This window comes from Xenopus tropicalis, chromosome 5, assembly GCF_000004195.4.
Source record: "Xenopus tropicalis strain Nigerian chromosome 5, UCB_Xtro_10.0, whole genome shotgun sequence".
NCBI lineage: Eukaryota > Metazoa > Chordata > Amphibia > Anura > Pipidae > Xenopus > Xenopus tropicalis.
In genome coordinates, this window is record NC_030681.2 from 33,672,262 (window position 1) to 33,694,546 (window position 22,285).

Below are 22,285 nucleotides of genomic sequence, written 5' to 3' on the forward strand. Positions count from 1 at the left end.
TTTCAGTTTCAGCAATCTAGATTACCCTAGCAACTATATATTGGTTTGGATGAGAGTAGGCAAATTATTCAAAAACTATAAAAAAAAGAAAAAATGAAGGCCATTAAAAAAGTTGCTTGGAATTAGCCATTCTATAACATACTAAAAGGTAAATCAAAGGTGAACCACCCCATTAAATTGGAGATTGTATAGGATAGTGAAAAAATACATAGCAACAAAATGGAACACAAATGTTAGGGGGGAAATATGTCCATGAAATCCAGCTATAGATGGACTATATGCTTGGCCTTACTTTTTGTTTTGGTCTGTGCTACTGCACGTTATACTGGGTGTGGAAATGCACATCAGTCCATAACAAAAAAATGATACAGCAATGTTGTGCTGCGCAACACAATACTTTAGGTTTCTAGCTTCGAAAACAGAATTATGATTTGTAAGTAACCACCTAATCCAAAAGATCTCAGGGACACTGTTTGCTATATTTTTCAGAGCCTGCTTTAAGAAGCTGCCAAGAATATTAAGCTTTAATACAATGAGGTATACATTTAATATGGTCACCATGATGAAAGAAAAAGTCAACACGCACTTCTCTTTCCCACTTCGGCTGGATATGACCCCATATACTGAAGATTTTCTGATGGGGAAGAATGACCGAATAGAAGGTACGCCTCTGTTTTGTAGTACAGAGACATTTTGTTTTATTAGTTAGGTTATTTGTAGAGATCACATGATACAACTGTTTCATATAAACATTGGTAAAGCCTTAACCCTTTAAGTGCCAGCAGAATTTGACATTTCGGTTCCCCTCAGTGCCAGACGTTTTGTAAACATTCTGTGCTCTCTCAATTTAGGGGCTTTTACTGGGGGAAGGGTTAAGTTTAGGTAGGCAAACTATATATTGTTTTTTTCAGGAGAACCTGAGCTTTCCAAATCTGCCTGAGATTTTGTGTATTTCCACTTCTGGAACAAGATTTAGAGCTTGAAATACAAAATAAAAAAAAGAAAAAATGCTATTTTTCATGATATAGGGATTTATGCCAGAAACATATTTTATTTTATGGACAAAAATTCAACTGATTTGGAAAGCCTCATGTCTCCCGAACGTGCCAATACCTGATATGTATAGTTTTATGGAGATTTCTGACTTCTATAGATCAAAAAGTCCCAGCAGTAAATTACTAAATTTTCAAAGCATTACAGCAGAATACGGCATACTTTATATTCCAAAGCCAAAAATCCTGAAACATTAGGTTTACCCCAGGAAACCATACATTTTTGAAAAGTACACATTCTGACGAATCAGAAGTTGGTAACTATGTCTTCCAACTCATTAGTACCAAACGGCAATGCTTTACTGAATTTAGCATTTTCTATAAAAAATTATGAAAATTCTAAAAAATTGCCTCAAATCTTCCACTTTCAAGCACCTTATCTCCCACATAATATTAGGTACCAAGAAAATCCTAAATATGAAAGCCAAGGGTCCACCGAACGGTTTGATACCCATTGTGCATAAGATCACCGATGTATCTGGAATTTAGAAACCCCAAAAGGAAGTTAGTACATACAATTTGCCCCGGAGATCTCTTTAGCTACTGAAAATTCAACACATTTACTGCATTTTCTGTGGGGTAAAAACACAAAAAAATATATTTTTGGAAAGTACACATTCGGACGAATTCAAAATTGGTACCCATGTCTTTCTACTCCAAACTACAGAGTCGCAATGCTTTCCCAAAATCGCCAGTTTTGATGAAATACCTAAAAATCATATCAAATCTTCCACTTTAAAGCACCTTATCTCCCACATAACATTAGGTATCAAAAGAACACACCCTAAATATGAAAGCCAAGGGTCCGCTAAACAGTTTGATGCCCATTGTGCATAGGATCACCAATGTATCTGGCATTTAGAGACCCCATAAGGAAGTTAGTGCATAGAAATTGCCCCAGAGGTCTCTTTAGCTACTGAAAATTCAACACGTTTACTGCATTTTCTGTGGGATAAAAACACAAAAAAATACATTGACCCCCCCAAAACCATATATTTTTGGAAAGTACACATTCGGACTAATTCAAAATTGGTACCCATGTCTTTCTACTCCAAACTACAGAGTCACAATGCTTTCCCAAAATTGCCAGTTTTGATGAAATACCTGAAAATCACCTCAAATCTTCCACTTTCAAGCACCTTATCTCCCACATAACATTAGGTACCAAAAGAACACACCCTAAATAGCACAAAGCTTGCATGTTGCCCCAATATGTACCCCATATTTAGTAACGTACCAACATAAAACACTCTTAAGTATGAACACCAGGGGTCTACTGAACAGTTTGATGTCCAATATGCATAGATTTACCAAACTATGTGGGTTACACAGGATGCCAAATTGAAATACAGCAGACAAAATATCCATGTGCAAAGACAAGTAATAAAGAACGTGAAATGTGAAATGCAATAAAATTGATAAAAATAAAAAAAAAAATCACTAAAATAATTTCCCTAAATATGAAAGCCAAGGGTCCGCTGAACAGTTTGATGCCCATTGTGCATAGAATCACTAATGTATCTGGCATTTAGAGACCCCAAAAGGAAGTTATTGCATACAAAGTGTATACGCTGCAATATAAGCTACCGGCATGTGCATTATGTGCCATAAGACCCCCTAACAGTAAGGAGACCCTAGAAAACTATACATTTTCCGAAAGTACACATTCTGACAAAACAGAAATGGGCAAATACTTTCTACTGCAAACTACCAAACTACAAAGCTATGCTAAACAGAACGTTTTTTTATGGCATTTTTGAAAATTGCCACAAAGCTTGCATTTTACCTCATTATGTACCCCACATTTTGTAACGTATCAACATAAAACTTTCTAAATATGAACGCCAGGAGCCTACTGAACAGTTTGATGCCCTATATGCATATATTGGCCAAACTACGTGCCGTACAGGGGCAGCCAAATAAAAATAGTGCATATGAATTTTCACATAAGACACCCCGACTTATGCAATTTTTGCACCCAGTATGTGTATTATGTGGCATAAGACCCCCTAACAGTACGAAGACCCTAGGAAACCATATATTTTCCGAAAGTACACATTCTGACAAAACAAAAATGGGTAAATACTTTCTACTGCAAACTACCAAACTACAAAGCTATGCTAAACAGAACGGTTTATGTGACATTTCTGAAAATCGGCACAAAGCTTGCATGTTGCCCCATCATGTACCCCATATTTAGTAGCGTATCAACATAAAACACTCTAAGTATGAACGCCAGGGGCCTACTGAACAGTTTGATGTCCAATATGCATAGATTTACCAAACTATGTGGGGTGCACAGGATGCCAAATTGAAATACAGCAGACAAAATATCCATGTGCAAAGACAAGTAATAAAGAACAATGTGAAATACAATAAAATTGATAAAAATAAAAATAAATCACTAAAATCCTTTTTTTTTTTTTATTGCCTAATAATATCTGCGGTCAAAATAACAGTTTGAGTATTTTGGCTTGGGCAAATAAGTTTTACTGACAAAGTCAAGCGAACAACAACTATGCATAACTGAAAATGCAATAAAATGGCTAAAAATGCAATAAAATACCTAAAAATGCACCAAAATCACGGCTTTTCTTATGGGGCCCCTGGGCGATCGCGCCCCAGGGGCCACTCGTTCCCCCCCTCTGACTATTGTCTGGAGACTGGGGAACGAGTGGGGAGCGAAGAAGCGGCTTCAAAAGCCGCTTCTCCGCTCCCAAATCCGGAAGTGCAGCAGGACGTAGAATCTACTTTAGCACTAAACTTACATTTTTTTTTCGAGGTGCAACCGGCACACTCATGTGAGTCACTGCTAGATCTCATTCTAACTGCAGCAATTTGCCGTGTCCTACAGACAAACTGCATGGTTGGAGTTGTTTGTAGCAGGAGAAATGTTACTAAAAACCTTATATCAAACTTGTATGAAAGATATTTCATTTGTGCAAATGAATAAGGCATTACATATATTTTTTTATGCAGCTGGCAGTTTTCCTTTGAGGTACAGGCTAGAAAATAAACCTTTTTTTTCCCCCTCTATTGAGGCCTTTTCTTATTCATTCTCAGTCTTTTATTCAAACAACTGCATGGTTTCTAGTGAACCCTAGCAGCCAACTTTGTTTCAATTCCTAACAGGAGTTACACCATTCAAAAACTGCCATCGAAATTTAATAAAGGCCAATTAGAATACCACTGTCTGATGTAAAAGTGTAAAAATTCCCCTCTAAAGCACTACATTTTGGTATTCATTTTCTATAATGGATCCCATTTGAGTTGCACTTTATATATCACTGTAAAAGTTTCTTTAAACCTGTTACCAATGTTGCCATGTGATGATAAAAAATAAATGCCTTTGTTTTTTAGGCTTTAAAGAAGATTGTGAAGAGCCAAAGCAGACAGAGAGTTATGAGTATGATTTAATAGGGGTCACTGTTCACACCGGAACGGCTGATGGAGGGCACTACTATAGCTTCATCCGAGACATAGTGAATCCTCATGCTTATAAGAATAATAAGTGGTATGCTTTGATTGCTTTGGATATTTTTCCCTTATTTGTCCGTGTAGCATTTGTGTCAAAGATTTTGTTTGCTGGCTGTGTGTGACTTAAGGGCACATTCACAGTGATTCACAAAGTGTGCAGTGTGCAAAAAATGGCTTCAGTGGGCCATTTTCTTGCACTTTGCATCCATAAGCTCTTGCCACTCTTTTGCAGGCAAATAGCCGCAGGTGCTCTCTTGCACTTGCATCCAGGGGCTGTCATAGTGACCCCCTTTACTGTTGAGTATCCAGAGCAAGTCAGATTGGAATAAAAGAACACCTGCATTTATTGTGATACAGAAACATGCAGGGATTTTGGCCCTTCTTCATATCTGATGAATGGTTCAGGCCAACACTAAATTTATGTGATCTTTTATAAGATATGCTCTGCAGCAAAGTTACATCTTATGGCTGTTTTTTCCAGACATTCTCAGGTCAACCCTGATTTGACACCCAACACTTGGCAGTGGCCCACATTAGCTCATAACAAGAATATTATCATATTACTGTCTTATTAGCAATTCAGTCTTAGATCCAAGAATATCTACAATGTCAAATAAGCATTCAGTGCCCAATCTCCCTCTAAAGCTGGCCATACACGCACCGATAATATCGTACGAAACCTCGTTTCGTACGATATTCGGTGCGTGTATGGCATGTCGGCGAGTCGACCGATATCGCAGGAAGCTGCTGAAATCGGTCGACTCGCCGATCGGCCAGGTTAGAAAATTTTGATCGGGCGCCATAGAAGGCACCTGACCAAAATCTGCCGTCAGGGCTGAATCGGCAGAAGGAGGTAGAAATCCTATTGTTTCTACCACCTTATCTGCCGTTTGAGCCCTGAACGGTGTGTGTCGGATCTGACAACCGATGGTCGCACGAAACATCGTCAGATCGCCACGTGTGTGGCCACCTTAACTGACCTGATCTTTCAGGGGTATCTAATGCAGAAAATAGGAGAGATTTAAAAAAAGAATGTCTTAAGTGGCCTTTGGTCTGGACTCCCACAGGCAAGGCTCTGGGCCCTAGACACTGCCTTACACAGATAAATATGATTCTATTCAGTATTTCTAGTACTGGATCTAGGTGGTTTGTAAAAATTCCATGTTTGTTTCATCAGGTATCTCTTCAACGATGCAGAAGTGAAGCCTTTTGACTCTGCTCAGCTGGCATCTGAGTGTTTTGGTGGTGAAATGACAGTAAGTATAGCTATGTGTCGGTGATAGTACATGTCCTGCTAAAAAAAAGTGTATGATCACTAATAGAAAATGCCCTTTTTTTCAGACAAAAACTTATGACTCTGTAACTGACAAGTTTATGGACTTCTCATTTGAAAAGGTATTTTTATATCCATAGTTAAACATTACTTGTTTGGCCGCTGTCACAGAATGATGCTGTATTTCTCTGTTCTCTTGGTGCAGACCCACAGTGCATATATGCTATTCTACAAGAGGGTGGAGCCAGAAGAGGAAACTGGAAGGGAATTCAAATTTGATGTCTCCTCAGAGCTTCTAGAGGTGCATGTTATGACTAATTTAATATTGAAAAGTAAAGTCATATATGGAAGGCTGTTCTTTCTGGGCTTAAGCTACAAAATAGAATTTTCTTTTTAACCTGAAAGTACTTGAGTTTCAAATGTCAACCATTACTGACAAAAAAAAAAATACAAATAATTACTGACCTTTTTAAACCAATTCATTTTTTATTGAAGCTCAAATACTACTTTCTATTTTTTTGTCATATTTAAGGTTTAGATTTCATGCATTTAAAAAGTCTGATGCTTTTGTTTATTCTGCATCAGAAGAGCTTTCTTAAGCCCCCATAGTAGATTAGTGTGTGAATTGTCTGCAAGTGCTTGTTAATCAGTAGTTGCCTTAGAGCAGGGATCCCCGACGTTTTTTACTCATGAACCACAAGCAGATGTAAAAAGTGTTGGTGAGCCACACAAGCATTAAATAAGTTTTTTGGGGATGCCAAATACATACTGTGATTGGCTATTTGGTAGCCTCATGTGGCCTGCAGGAGGCTCTGCTTGGAGTAAAACTGTCTCTATGCTGCAAAAACTTGTCTCCAAGCCAGAATTTAAAAAATGGGCACCGACTTTGAGGCCACTGGGAGCAACATCAAAGGGGTTAGTGAGCAACGTGTTGATCATTAGCCACTGGTTGGGGATCACTGCCTTAGAAAGTAGACTTTCAATTTTCCAGGCAGTTATCTTCTAACAAACACTTGCAGGTCATTCCATCAGTAGAGAACGTTTCAGGTGTTCTTGGGCCCCTTTATTGGACTAGAATAAAAAGTGCCCAAAATAACCCCGCGTCCCATTGCTCTTATCAGCCTTACTGCAATCATCCAAAGTGATCTCCAGAGAACAGTGTAGTAAATGGCATTGAGCCTTCCAGATAAAGGCTACAATAAAGGTGGCCATACACGCACCGATATTATCGTACGAAACCTAGTTTCGTACGATAATCGGTGCGTGTATGGTATGTCGGCGAGTCGAGCTATATCGCAGGAACCTGCTGATATCGGACGACTCGCCGATCGGACCAGTTGGAAAATTTTGATCGGGCGCCATAGAAGGCGCCTGACCAAAATTCTCCCTTCAGATCTGAATCGGCAGAAGGAGGTAGAAATCCTATTGTTTCTACCTCCTTACCTGCCGATTCAGCCCTGAATGGTGTGTGGCGGATCTTACGATGTTTCGTGCGACCGATGGTCGTACGAAACATCGTCAGATCGCCACGTGTATGGCCACCTTTATTCTTTTGTGTCTTATGAGACTATGAGCTGATCCTAAGTGTATATCTAGAATCTCTATCGTTAAGCAAGGCAGAATCACCATTGTAGTACTTAAAATGTATGGCTTTAGCTCTAAAGGACCATAATGCCAGCATATATAGTTAAGTGTCTTTTTCTGTTTTCTGAATAAGCAGCAGCTTTTGTTCTTCATATCTGAGCAGAATCTCAGCTATGTGGTGTGAGATTCCAAGTGTGTACTGCATTGCAGGATTGTAACCCCTTAAGGTAGGTGCACACGCGGTAGATGACTGGCCGAAGCCCACTCAGTGTAGCTACACTCGGTTACATCAGCGTCAAAGGGATTAATTCATCAGAATGTATTCAGCAAGTCAAACACATTCCAAGCAGCTCTGTGCTATAGTACCTCAAATCTTTACTCCTCAAGCATAGCATATGCAAGGAGAGAGGATTCCTCCAGTTATTGTTAAATCAAACGCTCCTGGTAAAATTTACTGAGGGATGATAAATAATAAATTACATTTCCTGATAAAGATTTACTCTTAACATTAACCTTTTTTTTTTTTTTGTTTTAGTGGATCTGGCATGATAACATGCAGTTTCTGCAGGATAAGAATATTTTTGAGCATACCTATTTTGGGTAAGAATGTTAAAAGAAGCAATATAATATTTTGTTTTCCATCACAAGCAAGGTGTCGGACAGACGGCAACCTGTTTTAAATGCTGCTTTTTGTAATCAGAGTTAAGGGTTAAGCTTGGGGTTCTTTTATATTCTGTGTTTCTGTTCCCTAACAATTAAGACAACATAGGATACATGTTTCATATTAGAGCGCATTTATTTTAGGAAAAGAACACACATTCCCAAAGAAAAAAATGAGTATTGTAAAAACCTGGCAAAAGACTTTATCAGGGCATGGATTCCATCTAAGTTAAATGCTGCAAAAGTATAAAGTAATTGAGAAAGCTCTGTTAACGTTAATTATAAGTTTACACATTGGCATCGTACACGTGTTATGTTTAATTGCGTATTGGGGTAATTGGGTACAGCCAAGTTATGTTCACCTGGATATAAGGGCAACAGTATTTTTTCAGTCGGATTATTGATTGATTGTGCCATAAGCAGAGCAGTTGTCCCAGCATTTCGGAACAATTTGTGGGAATTTATCTTGTAGGGACAGGGTTGGACTGGGGTACCAGGGGCCCATTGGGTACCCAAGTCAAGGATCCATCACCCATCTTCCACTGCCTCTGCTCCACCTTCCCCTCAAAAAATTAGAGATGGCCGGACTTTCCACAGTGGAAATCACTGCCATCTTTAATTTTGCTTCAGTCCGAAGTTGTGTGTTGGTGTTTGGCTTGCAAGCAGCTGTAGAATTGCCATCTGTCTGGTTTTCACCCAGACAGCCTGGTTTTTGGAAGGGATGCCTAGTTGAAAAATGTTGCCTGGATTTCCTAATTAGGAAATTTGGACAGGACTCTAAGGTAAATGATGTGGCGATCAGCCAGTCACTTTTTTTTTGCATCATAACTCCGCCCCCTGATACCACCAACCTACCTTCCACACTTCACCTCCCCACCCCCCTGCTTGGACCAATTATTTTGAAATGGTGGAAACCCTAGGCGGGTTGCAGGGCCAGCTGGGTATTCTTTTGGGCCAGTCTTACCCTGGGTAAGGGAAAAAGTCTCCAATACAAGTTCCCCGTGTCTTCATGAAGTTAAGGTTTATCCTGGGTTACTGTCCAGGTGCAGATTTACCCAGTGTTTATAAATGAGCCCCACAGAGTTAAAATAATGGCATTATGTTTCATAGGTTTATGTGGCAGCTCTGCAGCAGCATTCCAAGTACATTACCGGACCCCAAAGCAGTTTCTCTAATGACAGCAAAGGTAACATATTTTGCTATATGTCTGTGTACACATAACTGCCCAAAGGAATGAGTAGGATGTATTTAATTTGCTGGGCTTTAGAGTAGGCCAGAGATACATTTGGGCATGGTAAGGAAGAACAGTTGGAAATTGCAATACAGGTATGGCATTTGTTATCTGAAAGCGCTTTATGCAGAAAGTTCTGAATTTTTTAGTAGGCAAAGAATGGAGATCCAGATTATAGGAAGACCTCTTGAAAACCCCGGGGTCTGAGCTTTCTGGATAACAAGTCCCTTACCTGTATTGATACTGCATAATAATTAAAAGGTACACAAGCTCTATGCAGGGCAGAATTTCTGTGCAGCATGGGCAGATGCCGGCACACTTCACCACCTCAGTATTCCCTCCAGGATCGCACCCATCATTTGGACTTTCACCAGGAGCACAGGGGAAAGCAGAGATCTCCTGTGTGCCTAGACCCCAGTGCTCAGGTGCTGCTCCGTGCAAACAAATTAGATTTCAGGAGGCTGAAATAAACACAGTTTTTGTAATTAAAGGATATTTGAATTTAAGGTCTTGCAATAAACATTTGATCACTCATTATCAAGAGACAATTGACTTTTGTGACCTAATTTTCTTTTCCCTCCAGCTTAGTACATCATTTGTCCTGGAGACTTTTATCCATTCAAAGGAGAAGGTACATATTTATTTTCCCTCTGGAAATGTTATTTACCTGAATTATTGGTTTGTATAAGGGAGCCACAGTACAGCTGAATTATTTTATTAGGCAGGCTTATATATTGGGAGTGGCATAGTAAGCTTACATATCTGCTGATTAGAGCATAATGTTCATATCTATATACACATTATGTTGATGTAAAAAGCCACCTCTGCAGGGTATAATGTGCTAAGAGAACTCCTCAACTCCCAAGTTATTCTGTGTAAATTTTTTTTTTTTTTTTAAACTCTTTCATCCTGATATAATTCAAGCTTCTTTATTGGCTGTTGAGATCTCTCCCTTTTAGATTTCTTCTGTTAAGTGTAGGCTACATGAGTCTTCATCCTGTGAACATCCAGTATTGAGTCTACATGTTTGGTATTCCACATGCCTTGTGTTGCAAGCATAATGATTTGTCTTGACCTGTCATAGTTGGCATCAATGAAAACAAAATAGCCCATTAAGTTGAATTTATTGTTTCTGTGGCCATGCACAAAGAGGCCAGCTTAGCTTTCCCTTCCTCCCTAGTAATCCCACCCCCAATGCTGTAACTCTAACAATCTTTGTTGCTCTGTTGGTGCTGTCAGTCAACAAAGAAGAAGCAGGATTGGAGGATACTGGGGAGGAAGGTAAGAACCAGAGAGAGCATTTAGCAGTGATACAGAAACTTAAGACACATTAAAGGGCAGTATAACCTCAGAATCATTGTGACTTTGCTTTAGATGGCTGACCTTTTTATTTACTCTATTTTGTGCTATAGAAATAACTAGGAAAGTTTCAAATGCTAGTCTCTGATGCTGTGGAGCCACACAACAAATGGTTGTAAATGTGATATTGTTGCATTGTTCTTTGTAGCAAAAAGATTGCTTATGCCAAATATTTTTTTCCATTCTGTGTTTTGTTTTTCTTTTCGAGTTTATAAAGTGTATGAATGTTGAAGCCATGCTTTGGATTTTGGGAGTATAACATTATATGGAATCCCAAGGTTCTTATTATGCTTCAATTTAACAAGTTGTCTCTTTTTGTAGCCCACAATGCTCCAGTGGATTGAGCTGCTAACTAAGCAGTTTAACAACAGCCAAGCAGCTTGTGAGGTGAGGCTTTCGGTTTATCGTCAAAATTGCTTTTGAAATGGTTTATATGTACCTGGGCAGCATGGGGGCACTGTGCTTGTCATCTCCTGGGTTCTTGTGTTGAATCTCAGTTCTGTTGTTATCCGTGTTGCATTTTTATTTCAACTTGTGTTTGCATGCGGTTCTTCTACAGTCTGAAAACATACTGAGAGGTTGATTGGCTTCTGATAAATCAGAACTTCATATGTATGTGCGTGCAATTGTGTGCCTGTGGTGAGGAAATCTGTTTGTGAGCTGTGCTGAGACTGGGATTTAAATGATGAAATTAAAATTTTGTTTCCAATAGTGGTTCTTGGATCGCATGGCAGATGATGATTGGTGGCCTATGCAGATTTTGATCAAATGTCCAAATCAGATTGTCAGACAGGTGGGTAGAACATGTCTTTTAAAATCGCTTTCCTTGTAATGTAAGTGAGGGTCTCACCCTGGGATTTTTCTGGCATGTGTTTTTCATTGGATTCAAGATTCACAGTGCTCACCTGTTAGAGCAAATACTTCATTTTCCTATGCAGCTTGTTAAAAAAAAATGTTCATTGAAATATATGAGTATTGTGTGCACAGGCTGTGTCACAGCAGTCATCTTCCACAGAAATGGTGAGACTGTTTCCCTTACTGCCCAACTATCTATGCAGCATCTCTGGCCACCACAGATTGCAGTTGGTTTTTAGCTTAACTTTTAGTATGATGTAGACATTGGTGATGAGCAAACTTTTTTTTCCAGGTTTCCTCGCAAAAATATGCCCATTGACTCAGATAGCCACAATGGTGCGGTTAAAAAAACAAAGTCACTCAGCCAGAGGGAAAAACACCCATTGACTTCAATGTATCTGGTTGCTAGGGTCTTATTAACCTTGGCTACCAGGCTGTAGGTTAAATGAGAGACAGGAATATGAATAGGACCTGCATAGAAAGATTATTAATAAAAAGTAACCCCTATTTGAAAACTTGGAAAAGTCAAAAGAGGAAAGCAAAAAATTCAAAAACTATAAAAAAGAATTCATGGGAGCCAATTGGAAAGTTTAAGGTGAATAACCCATTTAAAGCAGATCATTTGATTTGCCAACACCTCTTCTTGGTACTTGTATGTGTGTTGGGACATGGTACATGAGATGAAGTTACCTCAACTAGGAGCATTGTAGCCAAACGAGTGGATCGCACAGTGTATGGCCATCTTTAATCTTTGATTAAAACAAATCAGTTATCCTTCATTATATTTGTCTCATGCAGGATGTTTACCTAGATCCCAGTCTTATATTGTAATACCTGTCCATGCTCTCTTTAACTTACCTAGTAACCTGTGGATTCTTTATTTAGATGTTCCAGCGTCTTTGTATTCATGTCATTCAGAGGTTGAGACCAGTACATGCGCATCTGTATCTGCAGCCAGGCATGGAAGATGGGTAAGTTCTGCACGCCTGGACCCATCTGTCCGTGCATACATTTGTTCCAGTTCAAGAATAGTTAGAGACTTTCAGTTATTTATAAGAATTCCAATAATTAATTTCCTTAATCTAATTTATATAAATATAAGACAAAATGTGATCAGTTTTGAACAATTATGTTTGTGTGATATTATGGGTTTGGATTTAGTTTGGTATAAGAATTTGAAAAAGGATCAGGATTCAGCCAAATACTAAAAAAAAATCTGTTAATGACAACAGGTGTCTCAATACTCACCCTAATGTAAAACAAAAAAAACTAGCTGAGTTATGGGTGTTGCTGTATTAGGGCTAGCGGCTGGCCTAATACAGGCGGTTTTCTGGGGGTAAATGCTTTAGAATGTTAAACTTTTGCCAGTCAGGTGGCCTTCGTTTTATTTTGTGGGTTCTTGATTATGTAACTTGTAAGTCCAGGCAGGCAGTGTGCCTTAAATTCTGTTTTATTTTTATATAGTTGCATAGTTAGTTACATAGTTACATAGGGTTGAAAAAAGACCAGAGTCCATCAAGTTCAACCCTTCCAAGTAAACCCAGCACACACAACCCACACCTACCAATCTATACACTCACATACATAAACTATATATACAACCACTAATACTATATGTAGATATTAGTATCACAATAGCCTTGGATATTCTGATTCTTCAAGAACGTATCCATGCCCCTCTTGATTTGTTTTATCTCTTACTGCTGGAATGTATATATTTACATTCAGGGCCGCCACAGTCGTCCCGGGCCCGGGCAATTTTAACTTTAAAAGGGGCCCAGCCGTGCTAAAGTTTTCTTAGTAGCTCGGGCCCCCTTTAATCAATTCTGGGCCCTGTCATTGGTGGTCAGCGGGTGATCCCATTGATGGCGCCCCGTGCGTACATGTCACGTCAGTATGCATGGGGCGCAACCTTATAAAAGGGCCTGTCTTCTTTCGGCACTCAGAAGTGCAGAGGTGTCGTCCAGGAAGGACCTCGCCGGAGGAGTCCGAAGCCGCCGCCGCTGAAGACGCCAGAGGAGCTGAACAAGACGTGGGGGGCTGTGCTGGCTACCAGTGTACTGGGGGGGGGGGGGAACTGGCTACCAATGTACTAGGGGGGGCACTGCTTGCTACCAATGTACTAGGGCGGGCACAGCTGGCTACCAACGTGCTAGAGGGGCACAGCTGGCTACCAATGTACTGGGGGGGGCACTGCTGGCTACCAAGACATTAGGGGGGCCCTGTTGGCTACCATGTATTAGGGGGGCCCTGCTGGCTACCATGTATTAGGGGGGCCCTGCTGGCTACCTGTGTCTCATGTCTGTGAGTCCTTTGTACTGGTGGGAGGGGGGCCAAGAAAATTTTGTTGTGAGGGGCCCCGTGATTTCTGATGGCGGCCCTGTTTACATTGATATTAAAATATCAATTTTCAGTGTTTTAAAACATCAATTTTCAGTGTTTTAAAACAAGTAATGTATTTCTAGTTCTGATGACATGGATGGTCCCGTGGAAGATATAGGCAGCCGCTCCTGTGTCACTCGCTTTGTGAAGACATTGCTGTCAATTATGGAACATGGCGTGAAACCTCATAGTAAACATCTGACGGAGTACTTTGCCTTTCTATATGAGTTTGTCAAAATGGGAGAAGAAGAGGTAATGTAATTCCAGTTGGAAATAAAAAGTAATGCTAATTTGGAAAAGCTTATACTTAAAAATGTTTTGTTTTGGGGTTTATAGAGCCAGTTCCTGCTGTCCCTCCAAGCAATCTCAACCATGGTACATTTTTATATGGGAACCAAAGGACCAGAAAATGTAGGTGTGCCATTTGTCTGTTAAACACTTCTGTATATATTTTTATATATTTAGATTGAATCTTTATACTTGTGGCTGTGCCACTATTGAAATAATCCATATTTACAGTTATATGACTTGTTTGATCACAGCTTTTCAAAGATATATCTAATTTTCTTATTTGTCCCTGTGTTAAGGCAGGTACATCTTTTCTTTAAGTCAATTGCTTTATTTACCTGGTAGGTGGAGGTCATTTTAGCACTGCTAGGAGGCATCTCCTACTTGTGCTTGAAAAATTGGTGGGCTTCAGACCACAAACAGAAAATAAAACAAACAAGTGTGTATTAGAAAAGACTGCTGCTTATGTACTGTAAAATTGCTGCCCCCTTATATATGCAAGGGAGTTCAAGGCATGGATGCCCAGTATTCTTACTGTTCTTTTGCAGGATATCCATACACTCCATCATATAAAGACTGAAGATTTTCATTGCTTTATAGACTCTAAGTTGACGACTAAGCAGGCAGGAACTGATACTGATAGATCCCCATTAAGGGTTCTTGCCAAAACGCCTTAGGCTGTCTGCTTCACTGTAGCCACTTATGTTTTTATCTTTAGTGGAATAAAGGACTTTTTTAGAGAAGGAGTGCGGCTTTTTTCATAGATCCCCATTAGTATGAGGAATTGCTAATGGCTTTGAGCAAAATAATAGGAGATCATAATAAATACAGGTTTTGCACTGTTCGAGCTTGTTCTAAGATCATTTCTCACCCTCCTCTAGGTTTTTTTATTTTAAGAAGTTGTGAATATTTTTTTTGTGACACCATTTCAAGGTGTCCATAAAGATGCACTGAGTCATTTTCTCTTCCTGTAGCTGAACTTTTCCAGGAGAGCTATAGCGATCAAAACACATCTCCCCTGGTTGCCAGTTCCCAATCATTAAGATGAGAAATGCACTGCCATTTGTAAGAACAAGTATCACTTCAGAATGCGGATGCCACATTTTTGATTCTCCTTTTGAGGCACACCCGTGTCCTCTATTAACTAGAATGTGCCTACAGCTGAGAAGTGCTGTTCTCTATGATTTTCCCAGAAGCATAGTTGGTGATTAAAACCCCTCTATGTGCCCTTTACCTACTTTTGCTGCTTGTGGCAAGGGAATGACTGATTTCTTTATATTTTAGCCCCAGGTTGAAGTGCTTTCTGAAGAGGAGGAAGGTGAAGAGGAGGAAGAAGAAGATATTCTATCATTAGCTGAAGAAAAGTATCGACCAGCTGCTCTTGAAAAGATGATTGCTCTGATAGCTTTCCTGGTTGAGCAGTCTCGCTCAGAAAGGTATCTAAGGGAATAATACTATAAAAGACTCCCACTGATTGACAATGGAACATGTCATTAAAAGCTCTAAATGTTAAGCATGATCATCTATAGCAAAATACAAGCTTACTAACCCTCATGTAGGTCCAAAATGTCTTCTCTGGGCCCTGGTTGGTTGTCAGAAACTCGATTCTCTTTCATTTGGTCAAGTAAAATATTCTGGTCTCTTTTTGTTAATCGGCTTTTCTTGATTGATTGAATACTTTAAACTAAGCTTTTTGTTATTTTTCAAAACAACCAGAAAGAAGGTTGTGCTAGTGTAATACGCTGAATAAAACGCCACTTACAATTTAGAAGAGATCGGTTCACTCATCGTCAGTAGATCAGCATTCCCCAATACGGGTTATCATCAAAATAAAATGAAATGAAATTACTTCATGTTGTTCTTTGTTGATGGGCATACAGTCATTCCAAATTTAGTATATAAATTAGATCCTAATTTGTATGTTTTCCTTTTGGTTAAATTAGCTCTACACCTCAGCCCAGCCCAGTGTGTCTTAATGCTACTTATTGATATCTCTTTTAGGCATCTTACATTGTCCCAGAATGATATGGCTGCACTAACTGGCGGAAAGGTATGAAGCACATTTAGGTTTATCATTTTCTGTTTGTTAGAGAAGACTGCATAATGATATGCCTGTATCAGCATACGTAAGTTTCTTTCCCCAGCTGAAATCTGCATGTTTATGGCACTTTAAGAGTTGCGGTGCACACCAGGCCCCTCTAAAGAATTTTTTGCAGAGAGGCAACACCCTCTAGTTACGCCACTTAAACCACAATTTAATAATTCAAACTGTGGCACTAAGTTTGCCCAGGAGCTGTAACCCATAGCAACCAATAAGATGTTTGCTTTTAAACAGGTGACCAGTAAATGCTGCATGCTGATTGGTTGATATAGGGTTACTGCTCCTGGGCAAACTTAGTGCCCTTTATTACATAACCCCTAAGGAGCCTAAAAAGATATATGTGAGTGCTATTCCTATCTACTGGTGGAGCTAAAGTCTTTTACACCTTTTTACATGTAAGCAAAGTGGCATACAATGCATCAGGTCCGGACTCAAATTCCAGTAGGCTCTTTATTTCGAGTACACAGAGGCCAGAGCAGCACCTTCTAGCCCACTAAATGGTGACTTTTTATGGCATCTTATAGCAGCCTCTCTGGCATTTGGCAGAATTTAATTAATATCCACTTGCCTGTTTAAAGCAGTTTCAGGGTTGTGCAGTTCACATTTTACAGTGTAACTGATTTTGTGAATGCGACTCATTTCATCAATCCCATTATCTACAGCTTTATATCTATTTATATCTGTGAGGCTTACATGAAGCTGTACAAAAATTTTTTTTTCAAATCATAAAATAAACATGATATTACAATGTTTATATTTGCTTGCAGGGCTTTCCGTTTCTTTTCCAACACATACGAGATGGGATTAACATCAGACAAACTTGCAATCTCATTTTCAGCCTTTGTAGATATAATAATCGTCTTGCAGAGCATGTGAGTACATTCTATTCATGCTTTTCCTTTACATACTGTATGGCAGGATCCCCAACCAGTGGCTCATGAGCAACATGTTGCTCACCAACCCCTTGGATGTTGCTCTCAGTGCCCCCAAACCAGGTGGTAGTTTTTGAATTCCTGGCAAGTTTTGGTTGAACAAGATTTCCTACCAAATAAAGCCCCCTGTAAGCTGATAGTGTGCATAGAGACTGCCTTATAGCCAATCTTAGCCCTTATTTGGCACCTCCATGAACTTTTATGATGCTTGTGTTGCTCTCCATATTGAAAGTGTATATTTGTAGTTCAACTAAAAAACATAAAAACATGCTGACTTTGTGGGGTTTTTTTGTTTGTTTTTGTTTTTTTTTACTTTAGATTGCATCTATGCTGTTTACGTCAATTGCAAAGCTGACACCTGAGGTATGTGTAATTCTATTCTACTGTATTTTAAAAAGATGATGATTAACGCAAGCATGGAACTGTTTAATACAGTTCTGTGGTGTTTCCCTTCACTCCTCTCAAAGCATTTTGTTGGTCAGAATTTGGCCACAATAACTGCATTGTGAGGTTACAGCCTTGGCACGTCTAACTGTTAAAGGGGATGTAAAGGCAAAAAAATGGGTATCTACTGCATCTCCGTCTAAAAAGAAGCATATTTCTCTTGCGTCCTGGGGGACACAGGCACCATGGGGTTAAATCCCCTCCCATCAGGAGGCAGGACATTGTATAATTTTGGTTTCTCTCCCCTATATAACCTCTTCCCACACCCAAGTACCTCAGTTTTTTTAGTGTCCTCGCAAACAGGAGGTTGGACAGTAGAGTCTCTAGGAGACACAACTTGAAAGGATTACTTCGGTTCAGGGCTTAGCCCTAACACCCGGGGTGGTACCTGAGGCAGTCTAGGCTGCACTCGCTGCGTCAGCCCCCTACGCTGGACGGCTCCTTGAGCCTGGTGCCTAGTAAAGGCAATGTACCCGACGGCCGCCCCCCCCCCCCCCTACAATGGGGGCCCACGGCACAAACCCGGGAATACAGAGGAGCATGAGGTCCCCTCTAGCCTCCTCTAACCCTCCGCACCGATCACAGGTAGCTAGATGAACAGGGGTTTACAGCCCCTCCTCACACGGGAGATCCCAACCTCTCCCCCATACCTGCATCTTGCAAGCGGAGGGTCAAGGTATCCTCCGGCAGCCGCCCCTACACTCTCACACGGCGCGCCTGCTATGGCGCAACCGGCGAGAGAGTGAGGCAGAGGGAGCCCGGCGGGTAAATAGAAGGTACGCGCCTTCCGCACCCTCAATAGCCGCACCAAGACTTCCGGCTGAACTTCCGGAAGTGATCGCGGCTCACGTGACCTCCCCACATTCGCGCCCTCAGTCGGCACCTCCCCTTCCGGCATCCGACAGAGCGCGCGTTCGCAGCTACGCTACACGGCAGTCCTGCTCCTAACGCAGACAGAACGCCACAGGTCTCTCACCCCCCATCTCTCCTCTTCCCTCTACCAGGCAATACGGTAAAAGGGTCACTAAGCCAACATGGCTGAGGGGTCTGGGGATGCACTATTCCTCAGAGGGGGGAAACAGGCGTCCAAAGTAACTTTCTTTGCATGTACTCAATGCAAGAAAAAGTTTAAGGTGGCACAAAAAGACCCAGTTTGTAAAGCTAGCACCACTGCTACCACGGATGCAGAGCAACCCACGCCACAATTAACAGATCAGGGGGAGAATGTACAGGCAGAACTACCCTCAACATCGGGCAATGTGGCTACAGGAGCCCCTGAGGCCCCAGCCTGGGCAGTTTCACTATCTAACTCCCTAGCTAGTCTGCAGGGAATCCCACTCTTAGCATCATCTCTGGATAAAATCCTAGACAAACTAGCATCACCTAATGTAGTTAAGAGCACAACTAAACGCAAGTGCCCTTTACCTAATGACTCTACTGCACCCTCCTCACCTGAGTCCCACTCGGACCAGGAAGGGCTCAGCGAAGGGGAATTATCCCACTCCGCATCAGAGGGCGATTCTGCCTCAACCACCCAGGACTCTGCCAGGTCACCAAATGACCTGATTGTGGCAGTCCTTCAGGCCCTTAACATTGAGGATCCTGACAAGGGGGCTAAGACCTCCAGAGCCCGACTTACCCATGCCATGGCAAGAATGGGTCTAAAAGCTGTACCTGCAGAGGTAAAGATAGCTTTAAGGAAGCCTTCCAGTTTCTTGTCGGTGGCGTCCTTAAAGGCAGATGCGTCTGGAACGGGTAAGGCGGTGGCTTTTGACAAACGCGATACCGGAGCATCCACTAGAGGTGGGGTGCTCCATTTTCCCAGGTCATCCTTTGGAAAGGGATAAAGCTTTGAGAATTTTCGGGTGACTTGGAACTTGTGTTCCGGGAGGTTCCATTCCTCCTGGATGATGGCTTGGAGTTGTTCATGGGCTGGGAAATTTATTTCGTGCGAGGCCGTTTGGCGGAATAGACCCTTAGAAGTGTGGTCCGACGCCATCCTCACCGGTCTACAGAGCGAAACCGCCATCGAGGACGTCGAGTCCGTTGCACTACACATCCAAGAGGCGAGTTCCTTCCTCAGTGAGGCTTCATTGGACGCTCTGAAGCTGCTGTCCCGCACATCTGCTCTTTCAGTAGCAGCACGCCGCTCCCTGTGGCTTCGACTATGGTCGGCTGACCTTAGCTCAAAAAAGTCACTTACCTCTCTTCCCTTCAAAGGTTCCCGCCTTTTCGGCGAGGAACTAGAAAAAATTATCTCACAAGCAACGGGGGGCAAAAGTACGCTGTTGCCCCAGCAGAAACCCAAGAGCAGACCCTCTACTACATCTTACAAGAGACAGCGCTTTTTTCGAGGCCAAGGTACGCGTTTCTCAAAAGGATCACCTCCATCCAGATCCTCCTCTTCTGCCAGAGGTGGACCCACCTCCAGAGGCAGAACAACCTGGCAGTCTCGCAAGACATTTACCAAGAACTCTAACGAGAAGAGCTCCTCAGCATGACTGGCCGCACGACACTTGGCCAGACATTCAGGTCGGGGGACGTCTCAAACACTTCGCCACCACCTGGGCCGAACTCATAGACGACCCCTGGGTCATAGACACAATATCTTCCGGTTACAGGATAGAATTCCACAGAACACCTCCACAGAGGTTCTTCATGTCTTGGGTTCCCATAGAACCCCAAAAACAAGCCGCCTTCTTATCCATCGTACAGGAACTGGCACTGGCCGGAGTAATAACTCCGGTTCCTCCACCCCAAAGGTTCCAAGGGTTCTACTCGAACCTCTCTGTGGTCCCCAAGAAAGACTGCTCATACCGTCCTATCTTGGACCTCAAACTCCTCAACAAATGGGTGTACTACCGACGATTCAAGATGGAATCACTGAGATCGGTAATCCGGGCACTAGAACCCCGGGAGTTCCTGACATCCCTGGACATGAAGGACGCATACCTTCATGTCCCAATCCATCCTCTTCACCAAAGGTTCCTGCGATTTGCTTACCACAATCACCACTACCAGTTGCGGCCCTCCCCTTCGGCCTATCATCAGCCCCACGTATCTTCATGAAAATAATGGCCACCATGGCAGCCTTTCTCCGAGTCCGTGGAGTGTATATCACTCCATACTTGGACGACCTTTTGATCAAGGCGCCCTCACTGCACCAGGCACAAGAGGACCTGGACCTGTCCATCCGGGTCCTTCAGAGCTTCGGCTGGACGATCAACATGACCAAGTCATGCCTTTCCCCGTCACAACGAATTCAGTTCCTCGGGCTCCTTCTCGACACCCACCTAGGGAGAGTTCTCCTACCAGAGGAAAAGGTCCACAAGACACACTTGCTGGTCCGACAACTCAGATCTATCCTCAAACCATCCCTCAGGTTTTGCATGAAGGTTTTGGGGGTCATGGTCGCTTCCACAGAAGCGGTCCCATTTGCACAATTCCATCTGAGGCCCCTTCAAAGGACCATCATCTCAGAGTGGCGACAACATCACCTTCTCAACCAGAGGATCTCCCTACCGACTCAGACGATCGACTCTCTGAATTGGTGGCTTACCCCACCTCACCTAACACAAGGAAGACCCTTTGCGGACCCGGACTGGAAAATCATCACAACCGATGCCAGTCTGTCGGGCTGGGGAACCACCTTCCAGAATCTTTCGGCACAAGGCCTATGGACAACAGCGGAATCCAGACTGCCGATAAACATATTAGAGATCAGAGCCATTTTCAAAGCCCTGACCCACTGGGAAACCCGACTGACAGGACTAGCCATCAGAATCCAGTCCGACAACGCCACAGCCATGGCATACCTCAATCGCCAAGGGGGAACCAAGAGTGTGGCGGCAGCAGGCGAAATCAGCAAGATCCTTCGCTGGGCAGAGAACAACGTCCCACAGATCTCCACAGTCCACATTCCCGGCCTTCTGAACTGGGAAGCGGACTATCTCAGTCGCTACAAAATAGACCCGACGGAATGGGAACTGAATTCCGAGGTTTTCAACATCATAGCGAAACAATGGGGCAGACCAGACTTAGACTTAATGGCGTCTCGCCACAACAAAAAGGCTCCACTATTCATTTCCAAGACCAGGGACCATCTAGCAGCAGGGGTGGATGCCCTGACTGCACCGTGGGGGGTCCCGCTGGCCTACGCTTTCCCCCCCCTTGCCATGCTACCACGTCTCATCAAGAGGATGAGGAAGGAGAGAGGCACGTTCATCATAATCGCTCCAAATTGGCCACGGAGGTCGTGGTTCACAGACCTGGTAAATCTCTCCATCGATCCGCCCATGACAATTCCCGTTCGGGCAGACTTGCTTCACCAAGGCCCAATCCTCCACCACAACCCTCAAATGTTCCATTTGATGGCGTGGCACTTGAGACCGCTATTCTGACCCGGAAAGGGTTTTCGACAGTAGTGGCTCAGACTATGATTAGGGCTAGGAAGGCGGTATCCTCCAAGGTATACCATAGAATCTGGAACCTCTTCATCCATTGGTGCTCAGAAAAGCAAGTAGTTTATCAGAGTGCAAACGTTCCTCTGATCCTCCAATTCCTGCAAGACGGCCTGGACAAGGGCTTGAGCCTAGGGTCCCTTAAAGTCCAGGTATCAGCCTTGTCCATCTTACTACAGAAGAAACT

General features: G+C 42.3%; 1 protein-coding gene across 3 annotated transcripts in view; it reads left to right on the forward strand.

The window, feature by feature from the left end:
* usp34 (ubiquitin specific peptidase 34) overlaps window positions 1-22,285 on the forward strand; it is a 121,538-nt gene that overhangs the window by 83,408 nt on the left and 15,845 nt on the right. For all 3 annotated transcript variants that reach the window (XM_002939508.5, XM_012963832.3, XM_018094155.2), the window contains 17 exons: window positions 490-662; window positions 4,413-4,566; window positions 5,707-5,785; window positions 5,871-5,924; window positions 6,008-6,103; window positions 7,922-7,986; window positions 9,157-9,232; window positions 9,861-9,908; window positions 10,958-11,023; window positions 11,349-11,429; window positions 12,377-12,462; window positions 13,957-14,125; window positions 14,210-14,284; window positions 15,446-15,597; window positions 16,163-16,211; window positions 17,030-17,134; window positions 17,513-17,557. In XM_002939508.5, coding sequence (XP_002939554.2) covers window positions 490-662; window positions 4,413-4,566; window positions 5,707-5,785; window positions 5,871-5,924; window positions 6,008-6,103; window positions 7,922-7,986; window positions 9,157-9,232; window positions 9,861-9,908; window positions 10,958-11,023; window positions 11,349-11,429; window positions 12,377-12,462; window positions 13,957-14,125; window positions 14,210-14,284; window positions 15,446-15,597; window positions 16,163-16,211; window positions 17,030-17,134; window positions 17,513-17,557 — 1,573 coding nt within the window. The remainder of the gene's footprint in view (window positions 1-489; window positions 663-4,412; window positions 4,567-5,706; window positions 5,786-5,870; window positions 5,925-6,007; window positions 6,104-7,921; window positions 7,987-9,156; window positions 9,233-9,860; window positions 9,909-10,957; window positions 11,024-11,348; window positions 11,430-12,376; window positions 12,463-13,956; window positions 14,126-14,209; window positions 14,285-15,445; window positions 15,598-16,162; window positions 16,212-17,029; window positions 17,135-17,512; window positions 17,558-22,285) is intronic.